Source organism: Glycine max, chromosome 3, assembly GCF_000004515.6.
Source record: "Glycine max cultivar Williams 82 chromosome 3, Glycine_max_v4.0, whole genome shotgun sequence".
NCBI lineage: Eukaryota > Viridiplantae > Streptophyta > Magnoliopsida > Fabales > Fabaceae > Glycine > Glycine max.
The window spans coordinates 2,747,951-2,760,814 of NC_016090.4; the positions used below are offsets into that span (position 1 = coordinate 2,747,951).

Below are 12,864 nucleotides of genomic sequence, written 5' to 3' on the forward strand. Positions count from 1 at the left end.
AATTTTTAAAGGGAATAGGTGGTTAGGAGTCATCTTTACCTTGGCGACGAATCTTCCATTTTTATCAATCAACATGCAGTAGCCCTCATGAATCTTCATGTTAAAACCTTTCTTTGATAGTTGTCCCATACTTAATAAGTTATGATGGATCAGGAGCATAGAAAACATCAGAGATGAAATTTTTTGAACCATCCTCCAACGTGATCGTGATTTGGCCTTTTCCCAAAATAAGAATGTTTGCATTGTTTCCAAATTTGACGATAGATTTTACCATTTCGTCTAAAGAAGAAAATAACTCCTTCCCACACATGATTACTACAACCAGTGTCTAAATACAAGATATTTTCATCCTCATGAAAATTATTATTACCTAAAAAATAAACTTTGTTGGGCATTAGAATTCTCACTCGGATTTTGGCTTTCTATAATGTTTGCTTGTTGTTTGAGTCTATAGTCTGCAACGCTATGCCCAAACATTCCGTTGTTGAAGCAATTAAAATTCGCCTAACCTTGGTAATTGTTTCCTTGATCTTGTCCTTGGTTTACTGTACCAAAAAAATTACATGCAACTCTTCCTTCGTTAGAAGCTCCATTGTTAAAATTTACTTAGCCTTTGGCTTCTACTCCTTGATTGGATTCAGCTACATTCACTTGACTCTTCAATGCATCTTCACTTACTTTTCTTGTCTTATCCAAAATTCTACTCACGTGGCTTTCGATACTACCCTGCAACTTTGCTACAGTCACAGTATTTGTGGGAATCGATTATCATAGTCACCACATGATCGTACTTCATTGGCATGGTGCGTAGAATTTTATCTACCACCTTGTTGTCTAGGATGTCCTCTTCGTACACCCTCATCTTATTGACAATATCTGTAATACATGAAAAATATTGTTCTACAAATTTAGAGTCGAATATTTCGTACCTTTCATATTCTTCTCTTCGTAGAGATTGCAACTTCGACTTCTAAACCTTTTCTACTCCCTTGTAAGACAACTTCAAGATATCCCATGCTTCTTTTGTTGTTTTGGCATTCACGATTTTTTCAAAAATTGAAAAATCTACTCATTGTTGAATTTGCGACAACGCCAACTAGTCTGTTCTCCGAGTGGTATCATCAGTTCCTTCAACAAGTCTCATCTCAACAAAACTCCAAAGATTTTGAACTCTCAAATGTGTTCTCATCAAAGCCACCCAATAGTAAAAATCTAATTTCCTATCTAGTTTAGGACCATACCAAACAATGTTATAATAGGTAGTCATCTGTTTCTCAAGTGTATCAACTCTTTATTTTTTAACACAAAGTGAGAACACTCTTGTTCCTTACACACTCACTATTTTTTTTTTATTTCACTACTACCAAAGCTTTCTAGCTCTTATACCAATTGGTGACAATTGGACATAAAATTAAACTCACAAGCACACCCACTTACACAACCGAAGATAACATGAAAGAGCAAATAAATTTTATACAAATTCACTCACACACAAGGGAGGAAAAAACTTGAATTTCACAAACTAAAATTGATTTCACTCATACTCCAAATGTTACATGATTGTGGCCTTTTATAGGCAAACAAATGGTGATGCACCAAAAAATCATGGTGGTGTAATCCAATTAGCTACTAGTAGTTTTTACATGTTTCTTTCTAGGTGGACGGAGAAAAATCTTAAATGTAAAGTTGCTAGCAGCTTCTCCATTCTTCCAATAGTAGTGCTATTATTTTCAAAAGCTTGATTGAAATATTTTTTTTAACTGACAGTATTTGATTCTTAAAAGGTTTTCTATGCAAGTTAGTCTTTTGAAAAATGAAGTTGTTAATGTTTACAAGTAGATAACTTGGTATGGTAAATTTGGGAGCATTTAATACTTGGAGGGATTAATTTGTATTGAAACAAAATAAATATTACTTTTATGGATCCTATTGTATATCAATTCAGAAACTTATACACGATAAGGAAAGTGTGAGACATCATTATGAACGGGCCCCATGTGTATAAATTAAATCGTTAAAAGAATTTTATTTAATTTAATTTTAGCTTAGTGTTTGCTAATTTAAATTTTATCTGACTTAATGCAGACTTAGCCGCTGAAAATACAAAGGTCTTTATTTTTCTTTTTAAGTTTGAGAATTCAAATTTAAAAAAGAATGAACTCAAGAATTCGCTCTTTTAGTGGTTGATTGATTAATGCGGTGCTTTTTTATAAACTACTTACCAAAATGAGTTTGATTTGAAACAAAATACTGGCATGGAATTATATTGAACTACTGACAGTTATTTTCTGGTCATTTTTAGCGGTTTTTGTCACAAGATTAGTATATATATTTTTTTGAAGAGCATATAAATTAATATTAAAAAATAGTATAATCATAAACAGTATGTACATACGACTCATCTAAATATTTACTTCACAGTCACATCGAAATTTTCCTTTATGTTTCGCCGATCCCTAATCTGTCCTACCCTATCTAGATTATTTTATAAAATTAATCAGTTAGTTCTAGACTATTTGAAAACTTTTAAATAGATTATTCTTCATTTATTTTTTTTAATTAAGTTCATAAGTTAAAAAGAAGACTTAAATACATTTTTATTGTTGTAATTTAATATTTTTTTTCATTTTCAACCTTACAAATTTTTTATTTTGTTTTGGTGCTTATAAAATATGATTGTTTTATTTTTTATATTAGATGACATTTTTTTTTCATTGTTTAAAATATTTTTCTTTTACCATTCAAAGTGTTATCTAAAATATTTTAGAAACAAAAATTAAAACAAACACATTTTATAATAAGTAAAACAAAAAAAAAATTTACAGGGATAAAAATGAAAAAAAAAAACGTTAAATTACATTATTTTTTTTAACCTTTAAAAAACAATTTCCTAAAATTAGTTCATGATAAAATCTTCCCAAAATTGACAATTTATAAGAAATTTTAAGATCTTATAAACTTTACTATAAAAATTTACATTATTATTATTATTATTATTATTATTATTATTATTATTATTTTAATTAGAAAACCTTCCTAAAAATTCTCAAATAATTCACGATTTTTTTCAAGTTATCCCAATTTGGTGAATTTGATAATCTAAAAAATGTGTGCCTCATGATAAAGGTATTTAAAAATTGAATCCATGAAGAGAAACAGAGAGGGCGCCAGAAGGTTCTAGTTTACGTAAATCTAACGTAAATTAAAATCCACGTGTCCTTCCCTCCGTGTCGTGTCTCTACCATATAAATTGGTCCCTTTTTACATAGTTTCAATTCCTAGGACGTTGTTTTGTTCTGCCTTCTTCTCTCCCTCGATTCAATTCAATTCAATTCTCATCATATTCCTCAGGTAACCTCATCGTATAATGTATTATTATTCTTTTTGTGCGTTCAAATCAATTGCATTTCAAATTGTTCTACTTTTCACTATAACTTGAAGCGTTGATATCCCTTTTATTTATTCTTTATTGAGCCACATTTCTCTAGTCTAGACGTGACAACAATTCCATGAAGATAAATTATGAGATATGCAAATATGTTGTGATAATTTTTCTGAATTCTTGTTTCTTAAAACTTGTTTAGGAGTTATGGTCATTGAATAGTATTATATGTTTTAGTTTAATGTTATGGCCCAAATTATTGAATGAACTTTTTATTGAAATTTATGTGATTTTTTTGTTTTGTTTTGGATTCTTCTTTTTGTGAAGATTTAGATAAAGAAGATGCAGAAGGGTAGAGAAGTTCGAGATAATAACATTTTTGAACCAAGAGGATTTGGAGATTTTGGGGGCTTTGGATTTCATAGAAGTATGATGCCAAGTCTTTTTGGAGACAGGGACCCATTTGATGATCCCTTTTTCACTGATCCATTTGATAGCTTGTTTGGTCCAAGTTCTGCATCAAGAGCAATGCAGAAGACAAATAGAGAAAAAGGAATAGTTATAGAAGAATTAGACTCTGATGATGAGGGGGGTGATAATGGCCCTGAAATTGGAGACAAAGATTTTGATAAGAAAAAATCTAAATCGACCACGGAACCATCGGTTGAGCATCCAGATGATGATGTTGATGGTAATGTTCTCTTTCTGTTCATGTTTTATATTGTTCTATTATTGTTAGGTTTTTCTGAGGTTTTAAATTGCGGTTATGGCCATGTTTTTGTTAGAAAATTGCCGACAAATTTTGTTGATGTGGCCACAATTGTGGTTGTGTAGAAGTTATAAGGTTAACTTGGTGGTTGAAGAGAGAAGGGGAAGGAAGAGGTTGTGGATTTGAATCCCTCCCACTGATATTCTAACACAAAAGCTAACAATTAACATTTGTCGACAAAAAAAAAAAAAGAAACAATTGTGGTTGCTTGTGGTTACAAATAATCCTGAAACCTTGACCTTGATGTTATTGCTGAAATTGCAGTCAAAGCCGCTTTTTGAAATTCCATTAACTTGTTTGTGGATTCATGGCCAGTTTTCAACAAAGGTAAAGGAGGAAGGAGGGTTATGTTAGACTCTTAAAGTCAATGTAAAATTCGAAAATTTAAAAATTTGTCCTTTTAACTGAGTCAAATAATAGTGTAATTCATGTAGTAAATTTTACTTGGTGAGATAAGGTTTGCTGTTGTTGTATTATTAGGTATTTTGATTAACTTTTTTTATTTGCTTTACTTATATAAGTATTGCTTTGTGTGATTGCTAGCAGAGAGGAAGAACAGTGATATAACTTACAAGAATGACCATTACATGGTGGAACCCTTGAAAGCTCGCAAGTTTTCTTTTCAGACCAGCAGAGTAACATATGGCGGAATAGATGGTGCATACTATACATCTACTAGAACCAGAAAGATGGGGGCTAATGGGGTATGAAACTTCCTTTTACTGTTAACTGTTCTTGGGATTATGGTTACAATGTGTTGTTATTATTATTAGTAGTACTAGTATTTGCTCTAATTCTATCTTTGTGAATCAGGAGTTAATGGAGGAAAACAAAGAAGGTGACACAACAACAGGCCAGGCTACACATAGAATCACCAGAGGAATCCATGACAAGGTGTGTATATCTGATTGATCTAAGAAATAATAATGCACCTCTGTTTTATGCTGTAACTAATGTTAAGTGTTAATTAAGGTAGACAAAAAAGAGTCATTAAACATATTATACTTGCAGCAAACTTGTTGACTCATAGTTGTTTGATATTGGCTTTTTTTCTTCTTGAATTAAGAATAAAAAAAAACCTCCTATCAAAAAAGAGAATGTTATTATGGTCAGATTTTTGTCCTGCTGTCTAACTTCCAGGGCCGGCCCAATGGTGAGATGGGCCAAAAATAAATTTAAAGGGAAAATTGTTTACTTTAAAAGAAAGAGCTATATGTTGGGCCTTTTTCTAACACACGTTATATTTTTGTCAACATATGTGACCTTTTGTACTTTATAAAAACCAATAACACATTTTTTTGTTGGCAGACCTAAAGCCCAAAGAATAGGCTTTAGTTGCTTTACCCTTGGGCTGACCATGCTAACTTCTGTGTTAACATGAAAGGAAATGTAGAATTTATTTTTAAAATAGAAATTAAGCTTGTTTACCATAAATGTAGGGTCATTCAGTTTTGAGGAAGCTTGACTCAGATGGTAAGGTTGATATCACACAGACACTCCACAATCTTAATGAAGGTTTGTTCATGCTGGTTTATCTGATTATTAGTTTGACAGTATCTAGAGAGGTATAATTTTTTTTCTATTCAATATTGATGTATTTTTTAATATTTCAGATGAGCTTGCAGGATTTGAAGAAGCATGGAAAGGAAATAATATGGCAGAATTGCCAGGATATGATGTGCATATGAAGGAGGGTAAGCTTTCATATTTTTCCAACAAGTATCCTGCCTAACCTGTGCTCAATATAGTTTCTTTTTGTCTCAAACTTCTTCTGTTTTTTTGAAAGTGCTAGTTCAACTTCAGAAGTTTCTTGACAAACATCTTGTTTGCTAACATGGGAAGATTATGATTTTTGTATTGTTATATGCTCAATATTTATGAAACTTTGGTTTCTAACCGTGCCGAATGACGTCGTGTGATCCGTGTAGTTGACTTGACATAGTGGAATAAGGCTTTATTGTTGTTGTTGTATTGATATTTGATATTGATATGATAATCTGAGGCTGAAATCATGATGCAAAATAACTTGAACTTAATTTGCATTGCCATTTTTCAGTCAATGCAGAGGGGATATTGGTTTGATGAGCTCTTACAATTGATTATATAGATGTTACGCTATGCTTTTCTATAAAAGGAAAACTAGTAAACGGCATTTTAAAACGTTCTGAGTGAATTTTTTATTGCCATCTTCCTGTTCACAGATGAAATGTTTCAATGTCAATTTTCAAAATTTAATAAATAATTGTATTTATGCAATGGTTTGCTCCATCAGAAAATAACAAAGCTTGCACAAGGTCAATGAATAATTGAATAATGGTTTGATTGATTTGTCTCTTCTTAAGTTAATTGGATAAAGTATTTCATATCGTCTGCATGGGTAGAGAAATCTGTGCTGCAGGATAGTTATAAGTATAATGTTTTGGCAAAGAAAAATTTTCCATCTTTGTTTTGAATTGTTTTGGCACAATTTTATGTGATCTATCCTACAACTGGTAAAAGGTTTGCCAATGCATGTGGCTCTCACACTTGGTGGGGTCTGAAGAAGGTAGATGTACACAGCCTTATCCACAAGTAGAGAGGATGTTTCCTATATTTGAACTAAGGACTTCTCTAGGTCACATGGCAGCAAACCAACAACCTTACTAAGGTTCTCCCTCCACATAGGGGATCTACACATCCCTCTTCTTTGCCAATATTTAGTGTTGATTTTATAGCATAGTTAAACATTTTTCGTTTGCAACATCCCTTTTTGAGCCAAACATAGATGGACTGTTCTCATAACCATTCATCTTTTGAGTATTTCTCATACATATTTTGATTCATTCCAATCAAAGACAAATACCGGGAGTTTACAACTCATACACCTTGCTCAATCAATTAAGCTAAATCCCTTGGTATTTCTCAGATATATATTGCTACTTGTGTGCCATATAGAAATATTGTACTTAAATGTTCAATTCTTTGGCATCAGACTGTGTAGGTTGAGAGTGGCTAGTACTGACATTACAATCTAAGTGTGAAAAGGTGATAATGGCATAGCATGTTTTATAACCAGGCTACAGCATTTGAGCAATCAAAGTCGTGTTGGTGCATACTAATGTTAACAAGTTCTGTGCTTTATGTTTTATTAATCTAGTTCTATTTCTTCCCCACATTATGCTACTAAGCACACCCTATTTACAGATCATATGTTTAGTCATGCAAGTTTAGTAGTATACTAGCGTACCCATACTAGCATACCCCAGTATCGAGGCAAGGATACGGATAAGGCTACATACAATTACCCTTTTCCATACCTTTGCTTAGCGAGGAGCTTCCGGACACTGCAATACGTGAGTATGCTAATAAACTTGTATGACTAAACATATGATCTGTAAATAGGGTGTGCTTATTAGAGTTGTCTATTTATTGATCACAGACAACACATCCCATGGTTGTTTAATTTGTATGTCAATCTTTCAAAATATACATGTAAAACGATTGTTTCATCAACTGATTTTTAACATGGAAATGTTTAATTAAATATTGTCCGAGTTTAGAGCACAACAACGTTGCAGATTCTAGCAGTGGCAAGCAACAGAACAGAAACCAGATTTGGCCACTTCAGTATTTGGAGGCAGCAAGAATATCGAGAGGATTGCCATCGAACTATGAGGCAGGAACCAATTCCGGGGGCAGAACAAAGAAAGTTGTTAGAATCAATATTGAGTGAATATTAGGATTATGTGGTTGATTGCTTCCCATTCTGTTTGTAAATGCAGAATTGAGGTGTGCTTTGGTGTCTTGGTTAGGCTTATGCTGCTCAATTAAGACTTGAGAGCATTGTGATTTCTTTGGCTATAAAACTTCTATTGTACTATAATAAATTGTAACCATTTTAAATCTTGAGTTTACCTGGTTTTTAATTTGCACATATGTCTTAGTAGCCTTTTGTGTCACCATGTAAACTATGCCATGTAAAATAAGTCTAAATACTAGTATCAGTAGACATGAAAATGGTCCTTTCGAAAACGTTGTGTCAAGGTTTTTATTTTTATTTAACATGTCTAATTTATGGGACCTTGCAGCCCGGAATCCAAGCTATCAGAGAATTATTTAATTTTTATGAAAATGGTCCTTTCGAAAACGTTGGATAAGGCAATTTAATTTTATATTTTAAATAGATAAAATTTTAATATTAAACTTTATAAAAAAAAAACACGATCTAATTTTCAAACACATTAGTTTACTCACAAAGTTCAAAAATATAATTCACTCTTCTACATTTTATGGATCATCATATCCTTTTTGGTCTTGTGTTTTAGGAGAAGATGCTTTTGATATATGATTTGAGACTTTTTTTTCTTGAAAATAATCTTGTGTTTGGATCAAGAATTTCAAAATTTTAAAAAATTTGAAATGGTTAGAATTTGAATTGCTTTGATTTTAATTTTCTTCATTTTTTAAATGTTTTGTTTGGATAAATCAATTCAAATTTCTTTAATTTTAAATTTTTTGTTTTGATAAGGCAATTCAAATTTCTTCATATGAAATTTTAATTTTATATTTTAAATAGATAAAATTTCAATATTAAACTTTATAGAAAAGAAACATGATCTAGTTTTAAAACATTAATTAAAAAATATTTTTTAATTTTTAATAATTTAAAAATATAAAATATTGATAATTTTAACTAGGATTGTTTTGTCTTATCACAACTAGTAATGTTTTTCAACCGATATCATTTAAGATTATTTTTCGGTTGATATTAAATAGGGTATTTTGTCAAAGTATGTCAGGAATATTTGTGTCAGCTTACGTCAATCGGGGTTATTTTTCGGCTAACGATGGTTGAGTTTATTTTTTGTCGATGTTGGCTAGGTTTTTTTTACCAACATCGTCTAGGGTTTGGTTGGTCAAGATCGGCTAAGGCCTTTTCGAACGACATTGACCCAGACTATTTTTAACCTACTACGGCTTGAGATTTTATGGTTGATGTCTTATGGGGATTTTTCAGTTGATAAATAGCCCTTACTAACCAACATCGGCCTTAAAAACCATAGTAGACATTGACAGAAAACTCTACCCAACATTGACTAAAAAATAACTTGGTCGATATCGACCAATAAAACCTACCCGACCTCGACTGAAAAGCATCACTGGTCAATGTTGACCGAAAAATCTCTAGTCTAAGTTGGCTAAAAAATAATCCTAATCAATGTTGGACAAAAAATCCTAGCCAACATTGGTTATGAAATAGCCATGGCTGATGTTGACTAAAACATAACTAATCAATGTTGACCAAAAAAATTCTAGTGGATATCGACTGAAAGAACCTAGTCGATGTCGACTAAAAATAGTCATGCCTGATGTCGGTCAAAAATACCTAATTGGTGTTAGCAGAAAAAATCTTAACCAACATCAACCAAAAAACTTAGCTGATGTGGTTAAGAAATAGCTCTGGATGACGTTAGTAGAAAACCCTAGTCGATGTCAGCAAAAATAATCCTAACCGACGTCGGCTAAAAAAATTTTGTTGACATCAGCCAAAACACCCTAGCTAACATCAGCTGAAAAATAACCCTAGCTAATATTGACTAAAAATTGCTTTGGCTGATGTTGGCTGGAAAAACCTAGCTGACATCGGCTGAAAAATCCTAACAGGTGTTTACTCTAAAGTTAGTCATGACTGATGTCAATAGAAAAAATTTAGCCGATATCGACCATAAAATCATTAGTCAACATCAACTGAAAAAACCTAGACGATAATGGCCAAAAAAAATTCTTGGCTGACGTTAGCAAAAAATCCCCATGACTGACGTCAATGAGAAAATAACCTTAACCAACATCATCTAAAAAAAAGCTTAACCGATATCAGCAAAAAAAAATTTTGGTTGACATCATACAAAAAAATTCTGACCGAAAAAATCTTGGCCAACGTCGATGAAAAACAACTTATATCGATATAGGCCGTAAAAACTTTGGTCACTCGTAGTTGGGAGTGTTGAGCGAGAAAAAGTCGTGAGCAAGAACATGAGTGAGAGTGAGCATCTCCGAAAAAAGAATTTCAAATTCTATATTTTTTGAGAAAATTTGAAATCTTACTGTTTTAATCAATCAAAATAATTCATAAAAATATCACAAATTAAATTTCTTTTCAAATATTATATCCAAACAAGTTATTTTATATGAATCATTTTAAATTTCTTGAAATATAATTTGGGTGTGTTGGTATGTTTGTAGGTCGGTTTTTGTCTTTTTGGCTATGTAAACTGCTTCTCTGTCTGTACCCTGCTAGATTGAACCTCTTTCATTTCTTGTGGAATGTGTTTAGCTGCTGTTTTTTAATTAATTATATATTATCTTTACCTTCAATTTTTTTAAAGAACGTATTAGATGCCTAAACGCAAGCAGTTGATTTTATTTCAATTATTCTTTAAAATTTGACAGTTAAATTGTATGCTCTAGCAATTATGTGGAAATCTTTAATTACATAACTCTTGACAACTGCTATACCGTATGGGTGCCAAAAAAGTTCATGGGATTATATTGCAACAAGGTAGCATTGGACTGACCGGATACCAAGCCAATTTTTTTACGCCTACCATCAAATGTAGAATTGTAGATGCTCCTTTCATACCATCCACAACAAATTGCATTTCCAAATATTAAGAATAAATTTATTTTATTTTATATTAAGTTAAAAAATTATATTTTAAAAATAAAGTGTTTCCTGAACTATTAACTACTTGGCAGCTGTATACAAAGTTTTGATTATCCGATGTCAAATACTATATATGGTATTATTTATTAAATGGTTCTTTTGTTTGAGACACAAGTTAATAAAATAAGATTTCATTTTTGTAATAAATTATTATTATTGTTATTCTTATATACGGCTAATTTCTGATAGGGAATTTTTTTTTCATACTTGAAAATTATGATTACTGAAAAAGTCAATTCCTAAATCATGATTGCCGGAAATGTGTAAAACACTATTGATTAATCTTAATATATTTCTTGGGAATTAAATTTTTTATAAAATAAACAATTAAAACTTTCTTTTCACATGGGAAACTTGAATTCATGTCCCCTTCTTGAGAATGTTTTTGCAGGAAAAAAAAGTGAGTTAAAATTGATTTTTGAAAATCATAATTTCTGGTTAATATTTTTTTTATTAGTTGCATACAAAACATGAGAATCATCTTTGGAAAAATAAAAACTTTTTCATCTATCATACGCCTGCATTGTGATGTTAGATTGTGAAATACGAAAATTAATTTTGTTCAATATAATATAATAAATATTTGTTCTAAAAATGTATTATTTACTGATATCATATTTATTATTATAATAATATATCATTTACATTAAAATTGGTATGTAAATTCATAAAATCTAACTTGTAAAAGTAAAATCCTACACGATATTTTTTTTTTTTTTTTGTGAATGCGTACTAGACTAAAAGCATAATCAGTTCTAAGTTCAACGTTCAGACACTACAAAATCTGGGAACAAACTTATAAACATGTAAGGGTAACGTGTTTTTAATAACACAAATTCACATGGTATTTGCTTTTACTCAAACGTTTTCATCTTATTGTTATATTTTAATGATTACGAAAAAATATAGTTTATATTTTTGTAAAAAATATATTCACCACATAAACATTGATTCCTTCTTCTAGAAAAGCATAAACATTGATTTTTTTTTTTCAACAGCAATGACCTTAGTAAATTGAATATATATTACACTAATTACTTCTAAAATTAATTTTAAAATTACAACTACAATTTATGGCTTATTCAATTTAATTACATTTAAAATTAATTTTAAAGTTATAAATAAACAAAAAAATCTACAAATATATTATTTTAAAATGATAGCCATTTTAGTGGACAAAAGATAGAAACATGACAAATATAACTTAGGCCATATGGGTGATACAAAATTTTATCCTTTAACAGGGATGGGGACACAAAGACAAGAAATGATATACACATATCCACCTTATTTCATTGACATGGTTGTTCACAGTTATCACTTATACATATTTTGGTGTTAAATAATTATAAATTTAGATAAAATTAAAATACTAATTGGTGAGTTATCTATGTGATTTGGTTAGTTATAACTCAACATACTATTTTTCATGAAAAATAGTATGTTTAACCCACATTTTTCACAGTTATCATTCTACAATCTATGTATGTTAATTTTATTCCCATATCATCCTTTTCATTTTGACTTTATTAACGACATTTTCTTAGAAACCGCTACAATCCACCTTATCCCACAGGTACCGAGCATTATGTTTAACCCACATATCCGCCAATTTATTGCATTATGAAATAGATATACACTTACACTTTAAAATAATTATAATTCAATATTACCAATCTTTTAACCGTCGTTCTGATGATGATTTATAAATCACATTATATGCTGTTAATTATCTTCTATTTAGGACTTTAAAAATATTTTACAATATAATAAATGTGAACTCCATCTATCATTAATGTGCTTAATTTCGTATGATGTCATATTTTCTGATGCTTAAATTTGCATCGTATTTACTCAAATTAAAATCTTATTTATTTACTGCTATCCTCTCAATTTACAAAATATTTTTTAATTAAATTTTATTTTTATTTGCACATTAACAAATGCATGTAACCAATCAAGTGACCCGTTATGTAGTTAATTTTTTTCACGCCAAAGCTAAAGCAAACA

General features: G+C 30.6%; 1 protein-coding gene and 1 non-coding gene across 13 annotated transcripts; both read left to right on the forward strand.

The window, feature by feature from the left end:
* Window positions 1-3,189: 3,189 nt before the first annotated feature.
* Window positions 3,190-8,033, forward strand: LOC100781148 (uncharacterized). 12 transcript variants are annotated; one of them, XR_005890874.1, is made up of 9 exons: window positions 3,190-3,351; window positions 3,710-4,073; window positions 4,695-4,855; window positions 4,965-5,045; window positions 5,591-5,666; window positions 5,765-5,845; window positions 6,694-6,798; window positions 7,123-7,175; window positions 7,691-7,823. XR_005890874.1 is itself a non-coding variant. In XM_041014350.1 (8 exons), the coding sequence occupies exons 2-7, from the start codon at window positions 3,725-3,727 to the stop codon at window positions 6,795-6,797; spliced, it is 852 nt and encodes a 283-aa protein (XP_040870284.1). In that variant the 5' UTR covers window positions 3,190-3,351; window positions 3,710-3,724; the 3' UTR covers window position 6,798; window positions 7,691-7,823. The 12 variants fall into 12 exon arrangements, 11 of the variants coding, with proteins under 11 accessions (XP_040870284.1, XP_040870285.1, XP_040870287.1 ...); XM_041014350.1 differs by lacking the exon at window positions 7,123-7,175; XM_041014351.1 differs by lacking the exon at window positions 7,123-7,175 and having other exon boundaries at window positions 7,709-7,823.
* Window positions 7,315-7,542, forward strand: MIR9758 (microRNA MIR9758). The gene has a single exon (NR_126809.3). It is a non-coding gene; the product is annotated as a microRNA MIR9758 (primary transcript).
* Window positions 8,034-12,864: the final 4,831 nt, after the last annotated feature.

What these genes read in the sequence shown, in the direction of transcription:
- LOC100781148 (XM_041014345.1), top strand. Translation starts at nt 3,725, where the DNA reads ATGCAGAAGGGTAGAGAAGTTCGAGATAATAACATTTTTGAACCAAGA. An exon ending in TCCAGATGATGATGTTGATG is followed by an intron (nt 4,074 to 4,694) that starts GTAATGTTCTCT and finishes TGTGATTGCTAG; the next exon opens with CAGAGAGGAAGAACAGTGAT. An exon ending in CCAGAGGAATCCATGACAAG is followed by an intron (nt 5,046 to 5,590) that starts GTGTGTATATCT and finishes CCATAAATGTAG; the next exon opens with GGTCATTCAGTTTTGAGGAA.